The sequence below is a fragment of the Lacerta agilis genome, chromosome 14 (assembly GCF_009819535.1).
Source record: "Lacerta agilis isolate rLacAgi1 chromosome 14, rLacAgi1.pri, whole genome shotgun sequence".
NCBI lineage: Eukaryota > Metazoa > Chordata > Lepidosauria > Squamata > Lacertidae > Lacerta > Lacerta agilis.
This window is the reverse complement of record NC_046325.1, coordinates 34077000-34103662: the sequence shown is the minus strand read 5'-3', so window position 1 is coordinate 34103662 and position 26663 is coordinate 34077000. Positions and strand designations below refer to the sequence as shown.

At 46.1% G+C, this 26663-nt stretch overlaps 1 protein-coding gene across 3 annotated transcripts in view; it reads left to right on the top strand.

Annotated features, from left to right (window-relative positions):
- Positions 1 to 23443: 23443 nt before the first annotated feature.
- ETV4 (ETS variant transcription factor 4) overlaps positions 23444 to 26663 on the top strand; it is a 40833-nt gene continuing 37613 nt past the window's right edge. Inside the window, exons 1-3 of one of the 3 annotated variants that reach the window (XM_033170303.1) lie at positions 23444 to 23670; positions 24820 to 24922; positions 25069 to 25165. In XM_033170303.1, coding sequence (XP_033026194.1) covers positions 24863 to 24922; positions 25069 to 25165 — 157 coding nt within the window. In that variant the 5' untranslated portion in view covers positions 23444 to 23670; positions 24820 to 24862. Of the gene's footprint in view, positions 23671 to 24819; positions 24923 to 25068; positions 25166 to 26663 lie in introns of those variants that run through there. The other 2 variants (XM_033170302.1, XM_033170304.1) reach the window with 2 other exon arrangements.

The following is a 26663-nucleotide window of genomic DNA, read 5'->3' as shown; positions in this document are numbered from 1 at the left end:
TTAATCCAATAACTATTCAACTATAAATCTTATCTTAGCATCAAATCTTAACACATTTTTGACAAATAAATCATCCGCACAAAAAATTTCCTCTTGACAGTTTTATCTAACATAAATCTACTAAAGCCGATATTCTATTTAGTTCTGCTCAAATATTCAATTTAACTGATTTAATTAAATAGTCTTTAAAAATTTTCCAGTCCTGTGACACCTTCTCCTCCCTCTGGTCCCGGATTCTGGCGGTCAGTTCTGCGAGTTCCATATAATCCATCATCTTCATCTGCCATTCTTCCACCGTTGGTATCTCTTCACCTTTCCATGTTCTTGCCAATAAAATTCTTGCCGCTGTTGTGGCATACATAAAAAACACTCTATCTTGACTGGGTATCTCTTCATTGGTTATGCTCAGAAGAAATGCCTCTGGTTTCTTACAAAAGGTAACTTTCATTACCTTCTTAAGCTCATTGTAAATCTTGTCCCAGAAAGCATTTACCGCTGGGCACAACCACCACATATGAAAAAAGGTACCTTTCGCATGTTTACATTTCCAACAAACATCTGACATTCTGGTATTCATCTTAGCTATCTTAACTGGTGTTAAGTACCATCTATAAACCATTTTCATTATGTTTTCTCTTAGACTATGACAAGCAGTGAATTTGATACCTTTCTGCCACAATCTCTCCCAGTCATCCATCATAATATTATGTCCTACATCTTTCGCCCAATCTATCATTGATGATTTAACCAGTTCATCTTTCGTATGCCACTCTAGCAAAAGATTATACATTTTGGAAAGGTTCTTAAAGTTCGATTCTATCAGTTCTGTTTCCAGTTTTGATTTTTCTACTTGAAAACCAACTTTTTTGTCCATTTTAAATGTTTCATACACCTGATGATAATGCAGCCAATCGGGGACCTGACTTTTCACCTGATCGTAGCTTTTTAGCTTAAAAGAGTCCCCTTCCTGCTGCAATATGTCCATATATCTTAACCAGTTTGCAGACATGTTCGGTCTCTTGTAGGCTTTGGCCTCCACTGGAGAGATCCATCTAGGGGTCTTTCTCTCTAACAAGTCTTTATATCTAGTCCAGACCTGATACAAGGATTTTCTAACTATATGAGTCTTAAAAGTTCTGTGAATCTTAACCTTGTCATACCAAAGGTATGCATGCCAACCGAACATATTATCGTGTCCTTCCAAGTCCAACACATCAGCATTCTCTAGTTTAAACCAATCCTTTAACCAGCAAAAGGCCGCTGCTTCAAAGTAAAGTCTTAAGTCCGGCAGGGCAAAGCCTCCTCTCTCTTTAGAGTCTGTTAGGATCTTAAACTTGATTCTAGGCTTTTTGCCCTGCCATATAAACTTTGATAGGTCCTTTTGCCATTTCTTAAAGCAATCCAGTTTATCCAAAATTGGTATGGCTTGGAATAAAAACAGCATCCTTGGTAGGACATTCATTTTTATCACTGCTATTCTTCCCATTAATGACAGTTTTAATCTTGTCCATATTTCCATATCTTTCTTTATCTCCATCCACAGTTTTTCGTAATTGTCCTTGAACAGGTTCAAATTCTTGGTTGTGAGATTGATACCTAGGTATTTTACTGTTTTGACAAAATTGAGGCCGGTGCCTTCTTGTATTCTTTGGATCTGTTCTGCACTCAAATTTTTACCTAAAACTTTGGTTTTCTGCTTGTTCAATTTGAAGCCAGCTACAAGTCCAAATTGTTCAATTAATTCCAAGGCTCTGGGGACACTGCTTTCCGGTTCCTGCAGGGATAACATCAGATCGTCTGCGAAGGCGCGTAGTTTATATTCTTTCTCTCCCACTCTGATTCCTTTTGTCTGTTTGTCTTTTCGTATCATATTTAGGAGGACTTCCAGGACCGTAATAAAAAGTAAAGGGGAGATAGGGCACCCTTGTCTTGTTCCCTTCTCGACTTCAATCTCCTCCGATATCACACTGTTTACTATTACTTTTGCTCTTTGTTCTGTGTAAATGGCCTTAATGCCATTCAAGAATTTTTCTCCAACTCCCATCTTTTCCAAATTCTTTTTCATAAATGTCCAAGATACTTTGTCAAATGCTTTCTCTGCGTCCACAAACAATAGTGCTGCATCTGTGTTTATGTCTCTCTCCAGTTTTTCTAAAATGTCCACAATAATTCTCGTATTATTACTTATTTGTCTTCCTGGTAAGAAACCTGCTTGATCTCTATGTATATAATCTTTCAACACTCTTTTTAACCTTGTAGCCAAAACATTTGCAAAAATTTTGTAATCCACATTCAAAAGGGATATTGGACGATAATTTTTCATTAAAGTCTTATCTGTATCTGGTTTTGGAATCAGTGTGATGAAGGCTTCTTTCCACGTCTCTGGTGCCCTATCTCCTTCTAGTATTTTATTGCAAATTTCTCTTAACGGCTGCGATAGCCAATCTTTCAATGTCTTATAGTATTTTGCTGTTAATCCATCCGGTCCTGGGGCCTTCCCCAATTGCATATTGTTTATTGCATCCTCTATCTCTTGTGTCGATATTGGGTGGTTGAGAGTAATTAGTTTTTCCTCTGGGACTTTTTGCAATCCGTTCTTTTCCAGAAATCGGTCTATCTCTGCTTCATCTATCTTCTCCTCCTTGTACAGTTGCTTGTAGAATCTTTGAAAACACCATCTGATTTCCTCCGGTTTCTCCACATTTTTTCCATTTACTACCAAATTTGTGATGACATTTGCCTTTTGTCTTTTCTTTAATTGCCAAGCTAGTAGTTTTCCACACTTATTGGCAGATTCAAATGTTCTTTGTTTCATCATTTTCACTTTCCATTCGATATCCTGATTCATTATATTCGCATATTGGGATTGCAAGTATTTAATTTCTTTTTGAATTTTAACACATCTGGGGTGTCCTCTTAATTCTTTTTCCTTTTCTTTGATTAATTTCAACAGTCTCTCCATTTCTACATTTTGTTGTTTCTTCTTTTTTGCTTTTTCACTTATGAGGAATCCTCTCATTACCGCTTTACTTGCATCCCAGGCAGTTCTTTTCTCCACTTCGGAACTCCAATTGATTTGAAAATATTCTTTCATCTTTTTCACCGCTCTTTCTACTAGCTTGGTGTCTCTCATCAGAGCGTCATCCATTCTCCATCTAAAAGAATCCTTGGAAATCATTTTTAAATTTAGCTGTACCGGATTGTGGTCTGAAAGCGTTTTGGGACCAATTTCTGCCTTTTGTATTTTTGGAGCCAATTCATTCGAGATCCAGATGTAATCTATCCTCGACCATGACTGCTGAGATTCACTGAAATAAGTTGCCTCTGTTTCTGTAGGGTTTTTTAATCTCCAAGAGTCCACCAAATTCAAATTGTCCACCATTTCAAAAAAAGTCTTTGGGAGTTTCCCATCATTCGTTAATTTGGTTCTTTGAGATCTGTCCATTAATGTGGAAACTGCACCATTAAAATCTCCAAGGCAAACTACCTTATAGTCCAGATAATCCAACAGCAAATCATGTATTTTTTTGTAGAAAATCGACTTTCCATCGTTTGGTGCATAAAGTCCCAGAATCAAAAAATTTTCGCCTTGTACATTAATTTCAATTGCGATGTATCTCCCTTCTTCATCTTTAAATAGCTGTCTTGGGCTATATTTCTCCTTTGCATATATCACTACTCCTCTCTTCTTGACCTTGTCCGATGATATAAACTCTTGGCCTAATTTTTTGTTCTGTAGTAATCTTCTATGACGTCGGACTATGTGGGTTTCCTGTAAACATATTATATCCAAGTTCTTCTTTTCTATGCTGTAAAACACTCTGCGTCTCTTTGGTCTCTGATTCAATCCCCGAACATTCCAAGTCATTAACTTGAGCGCCATTTTCCTTTATTTATTCTTCTCCTCCAGTTGCCTCTCCTTTCTTGTCTTCCTCTGGATCTTGACTTGGTCCTGGTAGTCCCGGCGGTGGTGGAAATACTTCTGGAAACTTGTACAGCTGTGCTGGATCAAGTGGGGTACCTTTAAATTGTTCCAGATGCTTATCCAAAAACTTTTGCTTTTCCGCCAAGGACCTTATTCTTATCTTTTTCCCTTCAAACGTAAATGCAAGGCCTTCTGGAAATTCCCAACTGAAGGAGATCTTTCTTCTTCTTAGCTCAGTCACCAAGTTGTTGTAAGGAGCTCTTTTGTCCAGGAAAAATCTGGGGATATCCTTATAAAAAATTACTTTATTCTGCTGTACCACCAGGTTGTTTCTGTAATGTAAGTCCAGAAAGTAGTCTCTATCGTGTCTATCGTGTAGCACAATCAAACAGTCACTGACTGTTTTAGTGCTTTTCTTTCCTCTGGAACCTCTAGGTCCGAATCTGAAGGCCTTCACTATGCGTGCTGAGACGTTTACCTCTTCTAACTCCCAGTATGTTGAAAATTGCTCCACAATATAGGCTTTTAGGTCTTCCCCTTCCAATTCTGGAAGACCCCTTAGACGGATGTTTCCCTCTCTCTGGTGAAGTTGCAGAAAAGCAAGAGACTCTTCAACAGTTCTCTGTCGTGTTCCAATATTCTCTATCTGCTCCAAATCTAAGTTGTCCAATTTTTCCTCCACCTTTTTTATTTTTTCTCTGACCACTTTAATTTCCTCAGAGTCCTTTTTCAAAGTGGTCACCTCCTGCCCAATTTTATTAATTTCTTCTCTGTTCTTCCTTACGTTCTCCTCAATTTGGCCAATTGATTTTTCCAAGGTCTGGGTGGAATTTTTAATATCAGCTTTTATATCAACTTGGAGTTTTTCTATTGCAGAGTTCACTGTTGTATTTACTGATGAAACTGAATCTTGTGTTTGCTTCAACCCTTCAGTCACACTTTTCAATCCTGCTGCAATTTCTGCCACACTAGCAACCAATTTCTCCATTTGTTCCTGAAGAGTTAGGGAGACAGAGCCTCTTTTTTGTGCAGAGCTAGATGTTTTAGATCTAGTGTCCATTTCCTGTAAGCTCTGCAATTGTAATCTCAAGGTCACTCCAGTTGCTGTGGTAACTATCTCAGACATTCACAGCAGAAGACCAACAGTCCCAAAAGTAAACACCAGGTGGCCAGCAGCTCACTTCTGAGAACAAAGAGCCTGCTGAGCCAGAAGCCCACACCAGTCCCAAAAATCCAACTTTTAGGCAAAGAGTTCAAATTTTCCAAAGTTATAAATTCCTTAAAGCCAAGAAGGGTTTCTTTTAAATAGCCCAAGTCAGTAGCTGTTTCTCACTTGCAGTGTTACCACCCAGTCCATAAAGTAACTTGTATCTGGCTACAAAGAAGTCAAAATGTCTCCACTGGTAAACAGTCACTGAAACACCAACAAAGAAAAAATGGCAACAATATATTGCAGCCCGCTACTGACCCGGAATCCTAATCCAGAGGGCGAGCGGTATCTTCTTTTGCCATATCAACTGTTTTTAAGTCTCTAAACATCCTTCAAACAACTTTTAAACGACTTTTAAAAAGTTTGGCAGAGTTCGCAAAACTTTTCCCGTTAGTCGCGGCTTTGATCTTTTAGCGCTACCGAGCTCGCTCAAACAGTTCAAAGGGAACAGGCTTCCTTTTAAAGTTTCCTCTTCCGGTTTGGTGCCGGTCAATGGCGGACGGGAGTCCGACGGCTCCGTCCTCCGCTAGGCTTTAGGGATTACCGTGCCTGCGCCACGGGTCCCTTAAAGCCACGGGAAGAGCGTCCCGTGGACCGTTAGCTTCGTGGGTCCCAGACGTGCCGTCTCCGCTCCTGATCGACCCTCGTAAGGGGGAAAATCAGGTGAGCGAAGCTCCGGCACGGGACTGAAGAAGCGACTGCCTTCGGAGGATCAAAGCAGCGATCCCGCCAGACTCGAGCACCCGGCACTTCCGACATAGAAACTTCCAAAGAAACTCTGTAAGTAAAAGTTTTGGACTGTTTGACAAGTTTGGAGAACACTGTTTTGAATTGCTTTACATTTTCTTAATTATAGGGTTTATCTAATGCAGTGTTTTTCAACCACTGTTCCGCGGCACACTAGTGTGCCGTGAGATGTTGCCTGGTGTGCCGTGGGAAAAACGTCCCGGCCGTTGTTGTTGCCTTCCTTCAGCCAATCAGGGTCAGCCCGCGTTTGTACACAGAGCCGAAAACAGACACCCGCCTTGCCCCAGCAGCGCCGAGGCTGCATTGCACGGCCCTGGACGCGGCAGCCGGGCCGGCCGCCTCAAAAGCGCCTCCCTCCCTCCTTCGCCCTCCCGCCGGCCAATCGTCAGGCCAATCGTCGGAGTTCCCTGTCTCCTCGGCTGTCGGTGTGGCCCTGAAGGGGTCCTGCGCGCTGCGCGCCGCGCGCCCCTTGTCGCGAGTGGGGTTCCGAGGCCAATGTAGGTGCGCACATCTTAGAAGTGGGAGGGGGGTGGAAAGAGCGGGCCGGAGATGAGGAGGAGGGAGCCGGCGGTGGGCGTGGGTGGGGGCTTGGAAATGGCGCGCGCGAGGCGGAGGCCGGGGGGGGGGGGAGATAGAGAGAGGATTCAGTACCAAATCGGATGCAAAACCGCATCTATAACCTCTCAAGGGAAACGTTTCCCAAAGTGCAGTCATCTCCAACCTACATAAATTAAGAATTCTTTTGCTGTTTGGAGGAAATAACAAGCCTGGCTCCTTTCAGCTGGGTGAGAGCACTTTGCTAATAAATGATGAATAATTAGGATGTGTAGGTTTCCTTTTGCATTTATTTTGCACTTGCTGGTTCAACCTCTTTGAACTTCCCAAAGCACAAGATCATCACAAAAAAGGGAATCACCACATTGGCTGGGCTCTCAAGTGTGGCATGGCAGTTAATTATATCATGTCAGGATGTTCAGGAGCTTCTCCACTCATGTCTTTGTCACAAAAAGTCACTCAGGTACAAGACTAGAGTCCCTCAGACCTTACTTGGGGCTGGACTATATTTTGAAAAAAATATGAACAAATTCCTATGTCCCACAAATAACCCAGAGATGCATTTTAAATAAAAGGACAGGTTCCAATTCTGTAAAAACACGCTGATTCCTGGACCATCCACGGGCAGCATTTAGAAGGTGATTGGGCCACATCCGACCCCCGGGTCTTAGTTTGGGGACCCCTGCTCTTAAGTCCAAGAATTATAAAATACTTTCTTTGTGTTTATTTGATTCCTATTCAAGAGAATTACTTTATATATAGTCAATATAGGCATAGAGTTAAATTTTTTAACATTTTCTAATGGTGGTGTGCCTCGTGATTTTTTTCATGAAACAAGTGTGCCTTTGCCCCAAAAAGGTTGAAAAACACTGATCTAATGAAATGGATTCTGCTGTATTGTGTTTTTCTTTTAATCTTGCTGGTGGTCTTGGAGATGGTTTGTGCAAGAAAGGGAGGGAGGAAATATTGGAAATCAATCAATATAAATCCTCACAGCCAAGGGCGCTGGCTCCTGGGGGCCGATGCACTTTAGGCCCCCTCAATCTTCTTTTGTTTGTTTAATTTTTGCCCCCAATGTTCAGTGGGCCCTGTGCGTGGCATCAGACATTGTGCGTCATTTCGCACACGTCAGGACACCATAGCAATCCTCAATCCTTTGGAAAAGCTGGTGTGTCTGCTCATGGTATCTCTGAGAGAGAGAGACAGAGAGGTTTGAAATTACCCCTGTTTTACAAATGGAGAACTGAGGCTGAGGCAGCAACTTATGAGGGACCACACAGTTTGATTGCAGAGCAGATGAGGGCCATAAACCCAGACTCTGGGTTGTCATGACCTTCCAAATCTAATACATCTGCATTTTTTAACAGTATCCAATCCCGAAGCCAGCATAGGCAGGACACTTCATAATATAACTTCACATCTGGCAGGGAGAAGCTACCTCTTTCTTTGCAATCTATCAGTAACTTATATTTCATTCTTGGCTCCCCCTCCGCCAGATACATTTAGATATTGTTTTTTGCCATTGTTTAAAGTGCCCTGCCTCACTGATCACAGGTACTGATTGAAACAAAAACAGCATTCTTGGTAGTACATTCATTTTTATAGCCAATATCCTTCCCCACACCCCTATGCTTTTCTTTATTTCTTTATTTATATTTTTTGCAGTTAACCATACCCCTAGGTATTTGAACACCACCTATCTCAGTCCTCTCCTGGGTTGGATGATCTGTTGGCAGGAATTTTGGGGTCTGAACAGCCCTTGAAGCACAGTAAGCCTGCAACTTATATAGAGGCTACGTTCCGGATATTACACCTAAAGCCAAAATCGTGAGTTCAACAGCGGGTGAGATTGCCAGTCTTCCCCCCGCCCCCGGACATCTGCCCCTTTCTGTTTCTTTAAAAAAAAAAATTGCCAAAAAAGCTGAATGTGCATTCAGTTAAATGTGCTCTAATTTCTTACCTATCTGTCCCTGTCTGCTTCCTGTTACTTCCGATGCTGCCACCTCATGGCGACGTAACAAATAGCACCCTAGTGTAATAGAACACTTGGTGTGACATTTGTCTAAAAATGTTTAGACTCTAAAAGCCTGGAGGGCTTAGGGCCAAACTAAACGAAACGTTAGAACCATGATCAGATATGCATTTTGGGGGGGGGGGAAGGAAGAAGTTAAAAGCAGGCACAAGAGGGAGGCTTAGTTTGTGACTGTGACACCAGAGATGGGAGAAATGTTTTAATTCTTTTCAGTGTCTTGCTTTCCTGACCTAAATTTTAACTCCTGCTGCTATTTTGCGAAGTGGGAAACACCTTCAATGTACTCTGTGGGTACCTGTATGTTTTCCTTGTGATTTTTAATGTTTTATTTATTTTTGTTTAAAAGTGCAAGCTATTTATTTGGGCTTTTATCTCATGTTTTTTATCTTGTGAATCACCTTGAGATCTTTTGATCTTTATTAATCTAATAAAGAAAACAGACCTCCCAAGTGTCCTTGTTTTCCAGGGACAGCCCCGGATTTACAGAAACCGTCCTGGTTTCTGATTTGATCCCGGAATGATCCCGGACATCCCTATTTTCATCGGAGAAATGTTGGGGAGTATGAGAAAACAAGGATGAAATACCCTGTAACATCACAGCTTGGGAGGATGAAAGTTTACAGGGGTAATAAAGTATTGGCCAGCAGGGCAAATACAGTCGTACCTCGAGTTATGAACGCTGCCTGTTGCGTTCGTCACGGGTTACGAACCCTCTGAAACCAGAAGTACCGCAACGGGTTACTTCAGGGTTTGGCGGTTTGCGCATGCGCAGACGCGCAAAATGACATCGTGCTCATGTGCAGAAGCGCCGGATCGCGTCGCACACATGGGCAGATGCGGCGCTTCAAGTTGCGGACCTTTCAGGTTACGAATGGGGTTCCGGAATGGATCCCGTTCGTAACCAGAGATACCACTGTAGCAGCTCTGAGAGTTGGAGAGCAGGGATGGGTTTGATCAGAGAAGCGCTGCAGAGACAACAGTTTAAAACCCCACTAACCTCTGCATTGTGCCTTGATCCAGCTTGGTCTACGCATTCCCTGCCCTGCCCCAGGCATGGTTGGAGAATATGAGATACAGCCCCTGTGCCATATAACAAAGGTCTAGCCCAGGGGTCAGCAACCTTTTTCAGCTGTGGGCCAGTCCACCGTCCCTCAGACAATGTGGTGGGCCGGACTATATACATATATTTTGGGGGGGAACGAATCCTATGCCCCACAAATAACCCAGATATGCATTTTAAATAAAAGCACACATTCTACTCATGTAAAAACACCAGGCAGCCCCCACAAATAACCCAGAGATGCATTTTAAATAAAAGGACACATTCTACTCATGTAAAAACATGCTGATTCCCGGACCGTCTGCAGACCGAATTGAGAATACAATTGGGCCACATCCGAGCCCTGGGCTTTATGTTGCCTACCCCTGGTCTAGCCCACATAGGCCTCCTGGAGTCTCATGGTGGAAGAACGGTGGGGTAGCAACATACTACACAACAGATTATTTTGAGCCTGGATAGCTCAGTTGGTTAGAGCACAGTGCTGATAACGCCAAGGTCGCAGGTTTGATCCCTGTGTGGGACGGCTGTACATTCCTGCATTGCAGGGGCTTGGACTAGATCATAATCATAATCATAATCACAATCATAATAATTATTATTTATTTATACCCCGCCCATCTGGCTAGGCTTCCCCAGCCACCCTGGGCGGCTCCCAGCAGAATATTAAAAACACGATAAAACATCAAACATTACGAACTTCCCTTCAGATGTCTTCTAAAAGTCAGATAGTTCTTTGTTTCCTTGACATCTGGCGGGAGGGCGTTCCACAGGGCGGGCGCTGCTACCGCCCTGTGCCTGGTTCCCTGTAACCTCGCTTCTCGCAGGGTCCCTCCCAACTCCATGATTCTGTATGAAATAAACAAAAGCAGGCGATCCGGTCCCTGCACTTCCACTATCCTGCCCTGTTTGGTCTTTGGATCCTGGAAATGTGGGTACTGGATCTTGCCCATGCCATTTAGCAACTTGATGAGGGCTGCAGTGTCAAACATCAGCCGTTTTCCTAGGCATGCCCTGCCTATTTCTTTCTTCTCTGCAGAGGAGGGATGGGGAACCTGGGGCTCTCTAGATGCTGATGGGCTCCCAGACATCAGCCCCAGGCAGACACATGGCCAACCAGCCAGGGATGATGGGAGTTGTAGTTCCAGTAACATCTCAGCGGTACTACAAGTTTCCCATCGTTGCTATATAACAGTGTGTGTGAGAGAGAGAAATGGAAGGAAGGAAGTACTGGGGTCCTTATTTGTTGGCAACCACAGCAAACATATGTGGGGGTGGATATGACTAGCGGGCCAGCTGGGCTGATCCAAGGGCCATATCTTTGTCTGAATTCTGCCGCTCTTCTCCAAAAACCGAAAAGGAAAAACGTACATTGAGAAATGAACGCCAGGGCTCTGGAGAAAATGGGTGGAACTTAGACATTTGGACAGCACACTCTTGTGGACAACCCTCAGAAATGCAACATTTTTGGGTCTTTCCTGCAGATCAAGCCACGCGGCACCTGCTTTTCTGATGCCCTCTCCAGGAGAGGTGGCCCAGAACACTTGTTTTGGGCTTCCTTCTTCCATTCAATATTTTATAGTGCAGTGCATTGATTATTGCTTTCATTTTATGGATCAATGGTCTCGTTCGATAGTAAAATTCACCTTAAATTGCTTCTTTTAGGGGTTGTTTTTGAAAGTCTGGAACGGATTAATCCACTTTGCATTACTTTCTATGGGAAAGCACGGCTTGGTTTTGGAATGCTTTGGTTTTGGAACGGACTTCCGGGACGGGTTAAGTTTAAGAACCAAGGTACCACTGTACTGCCAAATTCAGGATGCGCGATTGTAGTCGCTTGGGAGGCCTTGTGCAATACAAACCCACTTCCCCCAAAAGTTCCAACTTTTTGCAACCAGGGAAACCACACCAGATACTGTGATGCAACAGTTGGCTTGGATGCAACATCCCCACACCTCCCTGCCTACAAACCAGAATGAAGGCTCACTCGATCGTCTAACCTCCCTGCAATGAAATCAGAACAAACACAATTGATAAACCTAGATAAGAACAGGGGCTTTCCTGCACCAAATGCCCCTGTATCGGCAGCCCTCTGGGGCTCTGAGAGTTAAAAGCCTGCATGTGCCGTTTGGTGGCTCCTTTCCAAAAGAGGTTGCTGTTAAACCAAAGGTCCCCCCCCCCTTCGCTCACTCTCGTTAATAGATTTCTCCCATTGATTTCTCCCTTTATTGACTATCACTTCCTTTTTCTGCAGGGGAGCTATTAGCTATTAGCTGGGTCGCTGATCCATCGCAACTTAAAAGGCCGACCATTGATTGGGTTTTATTGGCGGCTCTTCCAAATGGGTGTGTGGTGTGTGGTGCAGGAGCGTCGCTAAAGACCCAAACACCCTTGGCTAAGACGTTTGCTGCCTCCCCACTGGTAGGGACTTTATCTTCTTGCCATCACTTAGGTATATAAGCTAGGCGCTTAAACCTGGGTTGCAGTCGCCAAAACGGAATGCCTGGTTGCCCTTTTGGGGCTGGACGGCTCGAAAGTCAGATTTTACAACGCGACTTTTGGGTTACCTGAATCTCATTCTGATTGTGCAGATAAAATATCACAGATGGGATGTGTTGTTAGTGCGTGAAAACAGTCAAGATCCAAGGATCTCCAGGCACGCACAGGGCCGGATTTAGGTTTGATGAGGCCCTAAGCTACTGAAGGTAATGGGGCCCTTTATATGTCCAGCTATCCTTTGTCAACAAGAAATTGTCACTGTTTTTTTGTGTTGAATATATGCTATATGGTAATTTATGGACCTAATAGGTATCTCAAGCCATTTGCACATGTTGCCAGGCAACCAGCCCATGCAGAATGTAGGCACCCTATATATAGAAAGGAGTAAACGAGTGATATTTTAGGGAGCAGGCTAGCAGGCGGGGCCCATTACTCACGTCATATGAACCTACACAACACTCCTTACCACTCCTTTCCCCCCCTTTAATTTTTTGCCCCCCCCCCGCCAAGAGAGTGGGGCCCTAAGCTATAGCTTGTTTAGCTTATACGTAAATCCAGCACTGGGCAGGCACCTCCAGATGGTGGAAATGTCGGGTGCCACCCTGGCGCCTGGGCATCTTCACTTGTTTGCAAGTGGCCAATAAGAAGGTGCAAAATGTGCCTGGTGGATTTCGAATGCTCGCCTTACCCCAGGGGACCTGATTGCACCTGAAAGCTACACAACCCATTGACAAATATCTCAGTGTCAGGGGCCGGACTGAGGAGGAATAGTGGGAACCGCCACCCCCCTCTTCCTGCACCTTCCCGAGAAGAGGAGGACAGTGTAGATTTAGAACAGTGGTTTGCAGAAGGGCATAGATCAGAGGCTGCAGAGGGGAGGAGCTGGGAAATATTGGGGGAGCAGCAGGAAGAAGAAGCACCAGGGGAGAGACAGCAGGCAGACTCAGGGTCTCTAGAAAGCATTCCTTACATGAGGGTCATCTAGTCCAACCCCCGGCAATGCAGGAAAGTTTTTAAGTGTGCGACGTTGTATTATGTTTTTCCTATTTTTGGTTGGGAGCCGCCCAGAGTGGTGGATGAGTCCATAATCGGGGTGAACCTTTACAACAGCAGTGATAGGGGATAAAATGGTAGGCTAGACAGTGCTGTTAACAACTGAAGTGGGAAAGAAAACCATTGCCTCTATTCAGACCCAAATGAATAGAGTTGAACTTCTGGATGGATTGTAGTTCAGTAGTTACTACTACTACTACTACTACTACTACTACTACTACTAGAATTTATATGCCACCTTATACCCAGAGGTCTCAAGGTGATTCTCAAAAAAGATCACAATACAGTCATACCTCGGGTTGCGCTCGCTGCGGGTTGAACATTTTCGGGATACGGACGCACCGAACCCGCAAGTACCGGAATGGGTTACTTTCGGGTTTCGGCGCTCGCGCTTTGCGCATGCGCAGAAGTGCTGAATCGCATCACGCGTGTGCGCAGATGCAGCGGCGCGGGTTGCGAACGCGCCTTCTGCACGGATTGCGTTCGCAACGCGAGCGTCCACTGTATATAAAATCAAAATTAAAACAATAACCCAATAATACCCCCCGCAAAAAAGCCACATTTTAAAAGGGTCTAGAATGTCGATCAGGTCAACCAAAGGCCTGGCTACAAAGGAACGTTTTTGCCTGGTGCCTAAAGGCGTATAATGAAGATGCCAGGCGGACTTCCCTGGGGAGAGCATTCCACAGATGGGGAGCCACTGCAGAGAAGGCCCCGTTCTCATGTTGCCACCTTCCGGACCTCTCAAGGAGGAGGCACACGAAGGAGGGCCTCAGAAGATGATCTCAGGGTCCGGGTAGGTTCATATGGAAAGAGGCGGTCCTTGAGGCATTGCGGTCCTGAGCCGTTTAAGCTTAGTTTCATGCAGGAGCTGCCCTTTGAAACACCCTGTTCAAGTATGTCCACCGTTAAGATCAGCCATCCTGGCAGATTGAAGTGTTCTACTGATTTATGAATCCCTGCTAGATTTGCGTCTGTGGATATGTTCGCATAGGGTCTAGTCGCTTTGTCCTACGTAGAATGCTATGGCTAGCAGATGACAGCATATATCACTTTGGAAGGTATTGACTCAACGGCCTTTATTGTCAACAGGCTTCCAGATCCCAGGCTAAATCTGTACGGCTGTAGAAGGCAGGGTTTCGCCTGTCATTGAGTATATATCTTGAAAGATATGGGGCTCCTTTGTCACCTCTTGCTCCCTCCCCCTTGCCCCACCTCCAACAGCCAGGCAGAAATGTAAAGTCACTGCTCTTGCTTCAATTTCCTCCTGTTTAATTAGGCGGCGAGCACCCGGGCAGTGCTTCCTTTGAGCCAAGGCTCATTTCCAGAGCGGACTTAATTCCAATAGCAGGGATCAGATCACAAGCTGCATTTTGATACTATCTGGACCTCCCCTCGCCCTGTGGGCCAAGTGGAACGAGTCAGCGGAGGGGCTGCTTAAGAACAGCATTCATTTATTTATTTTTTAAAAATCAAACAACTAACTCTGCCTACATTACAGGTAGGTAGCCGTGTTGGTCAGCCATAGTCAAAACAAAATATAAAATAAAAAAATAAAAAAATCCTTCCACTAGCACCTTAGAGACCTAAGGTGCTAGTGGAAGGATTTTTTTATTTTTTTATTTTTTATTTTGTTCTGCCTACATTGTGTGAGAGCCAGTGTGGTGTAGTGGTTAAGAGTGGTAGACTCGTAATCTGGTGAACCAGGTTCGCTTCCCCACTCCTCCACATGCAGCTGCTGGGTGACCTTGGGCTAGTCACACTTCTCTGAAGTCTCTCAGCCCCACTCACCTCACAGAGTGTTTGTTGTAGGGGAGGAAGGGAAAGGAGAATGTTAGCCGCTTTGAGACTCCTTCGGGTTGTGAAAAGCGGGATATCAAATCCAAATCCAATCCAAACTGTATGAACAGAGGCGGCCCATCCCATTTTGCCACCTGAGGCAGCCCATCCCATGTTGCTCCCTGAGCCTCTCTCATCACTGGGCCACACCCCCCTCACCTTCCACTGTGGTTGGGTATCCAGTGGTCAGGGATGATGGGAGTTGTAGTCAAGTGAGGATGGGGACCCATGCTGGCAGTAGCTCTCTGTGTTATCCTGGCTTTATCTGAAGATGGTAAGGATTGAACCTGGGAACTTACACATGCAAGGCAGATGCTCTAACAGTGAGCCACAACCCTAACACAGTTGCAGTTGCTGTTGCGAAAATATTAGTAGTAGTAGTAGTAATAATAATAATAATAATAATAATAATAATAATAATTTATTTATACCCCGCCGATGTGGCTGGGTTTCCCCAACCACTCTGGGCAGTTCCCAACAGAATATTAAAAACATGATAAAACATCAAACATTAAAAACTTCCCTAAACAGGGCTGCCTTCAGATGTCTTCTAAAAGTCAGGTTGTTGTTTATTTCCTTGATATCTGGTGGGAGGGCATTCCACAGGGCGGGTGTCACCACCGAGAAGGACCTCTGCCTGTAACTACCCTGTAACTTTGCTTCTCGCAGTGAGGGAACCGCCAGAAGGACCTCAGTGTCCGGGCTGGACGATGTGGGTGGAGACGCTCCTTCAGGTATACTGGGCCAAGGCCATTTAGGGCTTTAAAGGTCAGCACCAACACTTTGAATTGTGCTCAGAAATGTACTGGGAGCCAATGTAGGTCTTTCAGAACCGGTGTTATATGGTCTCGTCGACGACTCCCAGTCACCAGACTAGCTGCCACATTCTGGATTAATTGAAGTTTCCGGGTCACCTTGAAATGTAGCCCCACGTAGAGCGCATTGCAGTAGTCCAAGCGGGAGATAACCAGAGCATGCACCACTCTGGCGAGACAGTCTGCGGGCAGGTAGGGTCTCAGCCTGCATACCAGATGGATCTGGTAGACAGCTGCCCTGGACACAGAATTGACCTGCGCCTCCATGGACAGCTGTGAGTCCAAAATGACTCCCAAGCTGTGCACCTGGTCCTTCAGGGGCACAGTTACCCCATACAGGATCAGGAATATGATATGGGAAGTGGCTGCCTGAGCCAGACCCAGCTCACTCACCACCAATGCGCCCCCCCAAAAAAACCCTCCTGCACCAGGTGGTAGGTAGTATGTTCTTTTTCCCTCTCCACCTTGCCATTCAAGGGATGAGATCATGCCCTGGGACCTCTGGAGACTCAGCCACCCCTTGTTTAGTCCTTTTGGGGTTTTCTACCCCAGTGCCCTCCTCGTGGGTTACATGCTGGCGAAGCGGACCCCTGCAGCCAGCAGGTCTGCACCCTCCTCCACTCACCAGTTGGTGAGCAAAGGGTTCGAGCCTGCTGACTTTCGCTCTGCGCATGTCTTTACCTGCTGAGACCAGGCACATGCAGCCAAAGAAGAGCGTGGAGCTGTTTAAAAGCCCTTTTGCAAAGAACCCTGCGCTGCTCTTTGCAGAGGCGGCCTGCTTACCACTCCTTATCCCAGATATCTGACAGCCCCAGATAGCAGCTCCTTGCGCCGCAGCTCAAACCAGGGTGATCCATGGCTGACTCCAGGGGCATCTTGCCTATGCAGGCAAGTGGCGCAGGGCACCTGGGCTCCAAGTTCTGGAGGGTGCCTGGGAAGAGGCGGAGGCTGGACGAGGTGCCTCCTGGCATCAGCTCACTGCCCTCGCCCACCGTGCCAAAGCAGCGCTGACCCGGAGCCTCAACCTGCTGTGGCCACCGCGGCACGGGTGCCAGGGAAGAGGTGGAGGCTGGTCACAGCGCCCTCACCTGCACCGCTGAAGCAACACCATGTCTGGAGCCTCCGCCTCTTCCCTGCCGGAGGAGCCGCCTTCCAGCCACTGCCCGCCTCCTCCAGCCCTGCAAAGCTGCTGGCAGCGCTGTAAAAAGGTGACACCGGGGGCGGGGCGCTAGAGGGATCTTTGAACCACAGCGCCGGATATCCCTAAGACGGCCCTGGCTGACTCAACCAGACTCAGTCAAACCCTGGATCCACTCAGATCCACCCAATTCAGTCTGGGATTGGGGCTTCAGCCAATCCAGTGCACAGCACAGGCCAATGAGTTTCCTGGCAAATTTGGTGCTAAATCAGCGCTTGATTCAAAGCCTCATCTTAAGAGGTGTTGAAATGCACGCAGTTTGGAACAGTTTAGCTCTCCATCTTGATACGAAATGGCCCCCAGTGGTTTACAAGGTATGACCAGAAAGTTCGGTGAATGGTCACAGAAAACTGGACAGCAAGAAATTTTCGAACATACAATCGGCATCGGAAACCCACGAAATGCTCACAATTGCGTGCAGAGATGAAGCTGTAACTCGAAAGACAGTGTATGAGTGATTTAAGCGTTTCCGTGAAGGGCGGCAAACCATCGAAGATGACCCTCAGTCTGGCAGACCATTGACGAACAGAACGGTGTCAAATCTTGACAGAGTTCATGAGTTATTGATGTGGGATCAGCGTTTGTCTGTCCGAATGATGGCGGAAGAATTGCATATTCTGCGTAAAATTGATACTGAGGTTACTGAGTTGTCCCACCCTCCGTGTTCTCCTGATCTGGCCCCACCAGATTTCTTTCTTTTTCCAAAACTGAAATCTGCACTGAAAGGGCACAGATTTTCCAATATTTCACATGTCCAAGCTGCTGTGACGAGGGAACTGAAAGCAGTACGAAAAGAGGACTTCTCCAGATGTTTCCAACAGTTCTACGAACGTTGTCAACGGTGCATTGTATCAGAGGGGGCCTACCTTGAAGGCCTGTAATGACAATGTATGTATGTTCGACTATTTCTCGCTGTCCGGTTTCTGTGACCATTCACCGAACTTGCCGGTCACACCTTGTACAAACGTAGACCGAACTTGCTCCTCAATCTCAGGAACGATCACGGTGCTGTTTGGAACAGTTTGGCCTGTCACTTTGATAGGTGCCTCTTGCGACATCTCTCGGCATCCTCAGACTACAGTTCCCAGCACTCTGTGGAAGCCATGACACTGTCTTAAATGTATGAGCTACAATTCCCAGGAACCCTGAATGAACTACGACACCCGGGACTGTTTGGGTGAAATAATGTACTTTAAATGTATGGTGTGTACGCAGTCTCTCTCTCTCTCTGTGTGTGTGACAAAATGGTTCCTTTTACTCTCCGGTGTGTATGTTACTGCACTTTCTAACACGACCCCCCCCCCCTTCAGCCACGGGGATTTTTCTCTTCCTCGCCTTAGCACTTCCTGAGCTGCGGCCATTTACTGCTCCGCTGCCCCTGCCCCCAGTCCAATCTTACAAGATGGCAATCAATTAACAGCGCACTCCATCACAATAAAACCATTGCCCACCCTGAGATAACTCTTTTTAATTGTTTTCTTACATTATAACATTTTGAGAGAAACTTCAGCGGCTGTAAGTTATGGCATTTAATCTCTCAAAGTGCTAAGAATTTAATGGCTTCCTTCCTGCATGTAAAGTGCCCCCAACACGACTCCCACTCGGAAAATTATATATATATGAAAGGGGGGACTTGGGGAGGAATAGTAAGAGGTGGCGCCCTGCAGTCAAAGGGGCAGGGGAGTGGGGAAGGGCGCTGGGCTCGGAAGCGCCAAGGGGGCACGTCACCCACTCGTGGGGACCCCAAACTCTGGATTCCCATGATGGCGATGGTGCTGAGCTCTCATATTTATTGCAGGGGTGGCGGTGGGAATATTTTGCCTTGCAATATGTTCTTATCAGCAGTGCCTAATGTTCGGTGGCACTGATAGGGCAGGGGAGTTTGCCAACAGGGCCCTGGTTTGCATGGGGTCATGTTGGAGACCAGACGTATCCCCACATCCCAAGCTTCAACTCCTAGAATAATAATGCACTCAAGTTCTCGGAGTGTGGATCCTTGCGGAACCATAACAGTACACAAGAAGGAAATGTTTGCAGGACTCAGGGAACACAGAGCCTAGGTTGTTGTTGTTCAGTCGTTCAGTCGTGTCCGACTCTTCATGACCCCATGGACTAGAGCTCGCCAGGCACCCCTATCCTCCACTGCCTCCCGCAGTTTGGCCAAACTCATGCCAGTCGCTTCGAGAACACTGTCCAACCATCTCATCCTCTGTCTTCCCCTTCTCCTTGTGCCCTCCATCTTTCCCAACATCAGGGTCTTTTCCAGGGACTCTTCTCTTCTCATGAGGTGGCCAAAGTATTGGAGCCTCAACTTCAGGATCTGTCCTTCCAGTGAGCACTCAGGCCTGATTTCTTTAAGGATGGATAAGTTTGATCTTTTTGCAGTCCATGGGACTCTCAAGAGTCTCCTCCAGCACCATAATTCAAAAGCATCAATTCTTCGGCAATCAGTCTTCTTTATGGTCCAGCTCTCACTTCCATACATTACTACTGGGAAAACCATAGCTTTAACTATACGGACCTAGAGCCTAGGTTGCAGAGATGCAAAAAGGGGCAGGAAAAAGCTTCTAAGGTTGGGGGTCCTCCCCTCAGAAACAGAGAAGTGAGCATGCTGATCAGCCCCAGATTGCTGCCTGGGAACGGAACGGAGTATTCTCGAAAAGGGCATGATTGGGACCCGGAGAGGAAGAACTGCAACATTTTGTTGCAGGTCTCACTTGTGCACATTCCGCCTCTCCCCCTTCATTTCTCCTGCAATTCCTGCCCATTTTCACTTGAGGTTGCACTGCTATGTGTGTTATTTTTCAGAGTCCTTCAACAGCAGGGGGGGGGGGTGGAGCATAAGGACCTGCCCTCAGGCGGTGTACACATTCCTCGCCAATTGCAGTTGCCATAAGGAATGTGACTGTGCAGAAGCCTGCTGAATATTGCTTTGGCACTAAACACAACCTCTCTCCCTGCATGCATGCCTGCACCATTCTGCAAGCCCCTTTTCACTTTCAGTTACGCATTGCATTTCTTTTGAAGCTCTGTCCTCCCCTGGCGTGCAGCCATGGCTTTGTGATGGGACGGTCAGCAATATTTTTTTTTAATTGAAGTGTTAAACAGCAAAAACACACACCCCAAAAACCTCCTATATGCCATTTATTTGTACTCTGCTTTTCTGTGCTTCACCATGTCTCAAACAGTTTGCAGTACAGTGGTACCTTGGTTTTATTTCATTTTACATATTTTATTCCTGATGCGGGCTTATAGCCGAATAAAGATATCTATCTATCCAAGTGGTACCTTGGTTCTGAAATTTAATCCATTCTGGGAGTCCATTCGACCCCCGAAACAGTTCGAAAACTGAAATATACTCGGAGTCAAGTGTGAATTTCATGCTCTTTATTCAGCTCATAGTAGTGAGGAAATGCAGTTCCCCCAAAAACGTTTGCTTTATATACACTATTTACACAATGGGCCCCACGTGATTGACTAATTCCGGGATACTCCTGTATGCCAATCGGAGTGCGGATTCACTTCCACCTGGAGCTGGATTGGGTGGCTCCTGCGGACCAATCAGACTGCTGCAATCTCAATCCTTTTGTTCTGGGACCAATCAGACTGCTGCAATCTCAATCCTATTGTTCTGGGACCAATCAGACTGCTGCATTTTGGATCCTATTCAACTCAGTACATAACAAAAACCAAGGTGTGACTTCCGATTGGCTGCAGGAGCTTCCTGCACCGAATTGGAAGCCACGGAAGCCATGTTGGACGTTCAGCTTCCGAAAAATGTTCGCAAACCGAAACACTCACTTCTGGGTTTGCGGCGTTCGGGAGCCGATTTGTTCAAGAGCCAAGCTGTTTGACTACCAAGGTACCGCTGTAATGCCATATGCTCCTGTTTGGCATCTGTCTGTCTTGAGAGACAATCAAGTGCACATCCAGGGATGAAGTCAGACCGGTGCAGAATCACAGTGCCTCCTGTCAGTGCCGGATTTACGTATAAGCTAAACAAGCTACAGCTTAGGGCCCCACTTTCTTGGGGACCCCAAAAAATTCAAAGAAAAAAACTGGATGCACTTTTCCAAAATATAAGATAAAAAAACAAATAAAATAAAACCTACCTACAGCAACAGTGTTTTGTGTTGTGTAGGCTCCTATTTGTTATGTGCAAATGGCTTTAGATACCTATTGGGTCCATAAATTACCATATAGCATACAGGTATATTCAACACAAAAAACAGCGACAATTTGTTGTTGACAAAGGACAGCTGGACATATAAAGGGCCCCATTACCTACAGTAGCTTAGGGCAGGGGTCAGCAAACTTTTGCAGCAGGGGGCCGGTCCACTGTCCCTCAGACCTTGTGGGGGGGGGGACAGACTATATTTTGAAGGGGGGGGGAAATGAACAAATTCCTATGCCCAGTAAATAACCCAGAGATGCATTTTAAATAAAAGCACACATTCTACTCATGTAAAGACATCCGGCAGGCCCCACAAATAACTCAAGAGGTGCATTTTAAATAAAAGGACACATTCTACTCATGTAAAAACATGCTGGTTCCCGGACTGTCTGCGGGCCGGATTTAGAAGGCAATTGGGCTGCATCTGGGCCCTGGGCCTTAGTTTGCCTACCCATGGCTTAGGGCCTCATCAAACCTAAAACCGGTCCTGCCTGCTGTGGCTGCAGTAACTCATAACTACTGTTTCCCATGTTGTTTCTGCTGCATTTGCAGCACTGAAGTGACCTCTCAGGGAAGCAAGCCTGGGCAGTGTGTATGGAGGTCCTGGGCTGCCTAGAGGACAAGACACCCCTCTCGGCTTCACTGACATGGTCCAAAAAGGAATGTAGAAACCCAATCTCTCTGTTGTGAGGTATAGGTATGCCTTCATAAAAGCCAGATTTAATGTTTTCCCATCAAATGTTTGGGGCAATAGACTTTCCAATGGTCAAATCTCCCTTCTTTGCGACTGTTAATAGTGGTTCCATAGAATCCTTACAGCATATATATTTTTTTGCTGTCCAATTCATTCGGCAGCTCGGTCCAAATTTTTGGTTCCACTTTTGAAGAAAACCCAAGATGGAACTCAGGATGCTAAATTAATTTACTTATTAAATGACGAGGAACCGAATAGAACCCATATGGTCGCTAGGTTTTTGACTAATGTGCTATTTACAATGAAGAGGAATGCTTCTCTTCCCATTTATGACAATGCAGAAAATAATTAAGACCTATCATTGGGGCGATAAAATAGGTGATAAATTAATTTTAACAGATTTTTTATTTTAATTTAAAAAAACTAGTTCAGTTGGACTACTCAGATTTCAGTGTGACTTAGATAGAAGGGTGTAAATGGGTTGTTTTAAAATTGGTTTCGTACTGTATTGTTTAAATTTGTTAAATTGTTTTACTCTGGTGTATTATGATGAATGTGATATGGGCCACATGGCCGAAATAAACCTAAAGAAAGAAAGAAAGAATGTAGAGAAATACGTTTGGCACCAGCTTGGTTGCAGGATCCACCTTGAGATGCCTATAATATCATGACATTCATGAACAACTGAATTTGTGGTGTATCAGCAATGGTAGCTCTGGGAAGGGAACAGGGGTCTCCCAACAACTTCCAGCACCCTTAACAAACCTCAGCTCTCAGGATTACCTGGCGGGAAGCCATTGTATGGTAGTGACTTAAATATATGGCACGAACGTGGACCTGTTTACTGAGCAGGAACCCTAGTATAAAACAAGACAAATGTGCCTATGTATTTATAATTACAGTATATATTTTATTGTAGTAGCCTGACCTGGCACTTTGCAGTAAAGTTTAAGGAATAAAATAAAGTGTATGTGGAAAGAAAAATTGAAGCGCCTTTGCTTTAAAAAGTGGCACAGAAGGCTTAAAAACCCAAAATTATTAACTATTATTATTGATTAATAATAATCAATCCAGCCTTTAGCATATGGACCCCCCCTTTAAACTGCACCTCCCCTACTAGAAACTCCCCTTCCCCGCAAACCTGAAATCCCTAAATAAAATCCTTCCAACTCACTTTTTTTTAAAAAAAAGAAACCTCGTTTAGACAAAAATTTCCCAAATGCCTAAGCATAACCTATGGTGTGGATTAGTTTTCTTTTATCTACTTGATTCCCGACACCGTCAGCACGCCTCGCCTGTTTACGGGAGTAAAGCGGGAGGTAAACCGATCTCAACGCCTTTACAAACGCAGCAACAGAACCACTTTGAGGCCTAGAGAAAAGGCGCGAGCAGCCGGGTCTACGGCAGCAGCCCAACCAACGTGCCTACGACGTTTCCCTCCTTCCCCAGCCTTTTATGAATGAACTTTGGGCGCTCTTGTGCTTCTTTTTTTATGAATGGGAGTTCCAGCCGTGAATGAATCTTAGAGCAGCTCGCGCGGATTGGCTCGGGGCGCTCAAGCCACGCCCCTCCCCGGCTGCATAAGGGCGACGCGGAGCCTTGATTGGCCGAGCGTGTCCCCCGCCCGAGGCGGGGGAGATTCCGCCCCTCCCGCTCCTCCATTCACAAAGTCAATGAAACAAAGAGAAACAGAAAAGAGTCTGTTTCTGTGAAAGAGGAAACGACTCCCGGGCTGGAGGCGGGAGCAACCTTACTCGGCTCCGTCCCACGAGAAGTAGCGTAGCTCTGTTATCGGAGATCAGCTGCCCTGCGGTGGGGGCCGACTGCAAAGACCTGGACTGACCCCCCCCCCTACTCTTTTTCCAATCTCAGGTGAGGGCAGTGCTTTTTTTTTTTTTTTTTGCTAAAAAATGTTGAGGGGTACTCTCATTTTGACTCCAGAAAAATCACCATTTTATAGTTCAGATCGGGGAAAATAAATACAGCAAATGGACAAAAGTACAAAGATTCACCAAATGTTTAGGGGTATGCTTCCCCCTGCGTCTCCCCGGGAAAAAGCACTGTATGAGGGGGCGGTGAAGATAACTTTATAAGGCAAATGGGGTAGCGATTTCGCCTCACGTCGCAGAAGTTTTCGTAAATTATACCGGGGAAGAAAAGGACGTGGGAACCAGCTCTGGGGCCTAGTCCGGGAGGGAGCTGATTTTTGGATAGGGAGTCAGGATGTAGGAAAGACCGGGGGGAGGGAGGGAGGCAGGCGGGTAGCCAAAGGAAAGGGAGAGAAATAGAAAAGAGGAGTGACTAGGGGCGGGAGACTTTCCCCACGCGACTCTGATGCGTGTCTACTCGGAATTAGGTCTCGCTGGGTCCCGTGGGGCTTACTCCCAGGTAAGTGGGCACAAGCGTGCAGTCTTAGGCTAAGGAAAGCGAAGAGCAAACAAGGAAGCCGGTTTTTAGGAAAGGTGGGTTTTGAAGCGAGTGTGTGTGTGTGTGTGTGTGTGTGTTGAAGTCAACATGAGTAGGGCACATAGCAATCCCGCCCCCCCCCCGGGGGGGTGGGAATAAAAGTCAGTAAAGTAAGCGCTGAGAAAAGGATGCGGGGGGGGGCAATAGGAGGCAAAATCCAGGAGGGGAGCTCCATGGGAAGAGGGGGTGAAGTTTGGAGGGGTGAAGGGTTGCAAGGTCCATATGGGGTTGGGATTTGAAAGGGGATCTGGGGCACTGGGGACTAGATTAGGAAATGCACTCCTCTCTGTTGAGCAGGAGGGAGTCTTCAATTTGTGTAGTGGGGGGGGGGGGAGAGAGAGAGAGAGGATGTGTCCCACTTGGGTATTCCTGCTTGCAGCAGCAAAGAGAGGGTCCCTGGAGGGGGCTTGCAATCTCCCCCCTCTGCCATCACCACATATGGATCAAGCACACAATAGCACCTGTGATCCTTTTGTTTTGCTCAGCATGTCCTGACTGCTGTGGGGCACATTTTTGGTACCTGTTTGTTTATCCTATATGCAATTCTCCTTGCAGGGTCTGCTGCCCGGCCCTCCATGTTGGCGAGGGATTCGCACCCATGACTGATAGGAGGATGAAAGGGTATTTGGACCAGCAGGTGCCTTACACTTCTGCACAGGTGAGCGATGAAGCAGAATCTAACCCCTGGGCCTCTTTCCTGGTCAGCCTTTACATTTTTAGCTTTGCAGCCTGTAGATCGGACTGGAGTTGAGTCGAGCATTGTCTTACATCTCATGCGTTATTTTTCTTCTTCTTCAAATACAGAAACCGTCCGGAAATGGCATCCTGGAAGGCAGAGCTGTGATGGCTGCGCGGAAAAAATCCATGGATCCAGGGATGCCTCACGTCCCAGACCCCGAAGGTGTGTATGTGGGAGATCCTGGAGAGAGATGGATGTGGGTTATCTATGAGGACCACTTGAATATGCCACCTGCGTGAATCCTGTTAGCACTGGAATAAAAGGATCCTGATGCAACATCGTGACCTGAAATATGACTCTAATGATATTTCGGTACAGCTTTTGCTCCCGTTTCACAAACCGAGGAACTGAGGCTGAGCAGGAATCCCTTCTTGTGTGACCCCCTAGCTCAGGCATAGGCTACCTCGGCCCGCCAGATGTTTTGGGACTACAACTCCCATGATCCACAGCTAACAGGACTAGTGGTCAGGGATGATGGGAATTGTAGTCCCAAAACATCTGGCGGGCTGAGGTTGCCTATGCCTGCCCTAGGTTGTCATGGGTTGAGTTTTCCATGAGTTTTAATGCTCAGGGTTTGGCTTCTCTCTCTTTTTGACACTTCTGAAGCAGGCCTGGTTATCTTCAGTTAATGTTCTTGGGCATCCCAGTGCTGCCATTGCACAGCCTCTGGAATTGTCTGCAGCCCTGCCTGAGGTGCTGCCTGATGCAGTTGCTACAGATTTAGGCAGGAGAAGGGAACTTGTAACCTCAGTAACATCTGGAGAGCTACAACTCCTCCATGTGCCTTCCCCATAAGAGGTCCATAATGGGCCTTTTCTGCTCCCCGTTTGTAGAATACTCCCCCCCCAGGGAGGTTTGGCTGGTGTCTTCGTTATACACCTTGAGGTGCCAGGCAAAAAATGTTTTTTCTTCAACCAGGCCTTTGGCTGATTTACATACGATGGTCTTTTAAATGTGTTGTGGGAGAGGGGATTACCGGTTTGTTTTCATTTCAACTTTTATAATGTATTTTGCACTTCTTAAATTGTAATTTTATGTTGCGAGCTGCCCCTGAGATCTACGGATGAAGAGTGGCATGCAGATTTAATTGTTGTTTTTGTTTTAACTGTGCTGCATCGCTAGTCGGACCACGAGACCAGAAACTTGGGCTGCTTGGAGAAGTCGAGCAGGGTGCAAGCTTACCTGTAGCTAAGCTCTGCTGAATTCACCTGTGTTGTAGGCGCCTGTCACTTGTGTGCCTGGGAGCCTTGCCGCAAGATGGGTGATAGATAGCTCAGTCGGTAGAGCAGGAGACTCTGAATCCCAGGGTTGTGTGTTCGAGCCCCACATTGGGGAAAAGATTCCTGCCTTGCATGGATGGCTGTCCTGGTCCCTTCCAACTCCATGATACAATGATGATGATGATGAATTGAATTTATATACCACCCTATAACTGGGGGTCTCAGGGCAGTTCACAGAATAAAAGCAAGATATAAAACCACAAAATACCTAATAAAAATAAAAACAACAACCCAATAGGCTCCCCCCATTTTTTTTTTTTTTTAAAAGGGCATAGGATGTAAAATCAGATCAACCAAAGGCCTGGTTAAAAAGGAACGTTTTTGCCTGGTGCCTAAAGGTGTATAATGAAGGCGCCAGGTGAACTTCCCTGGGGAGAGCA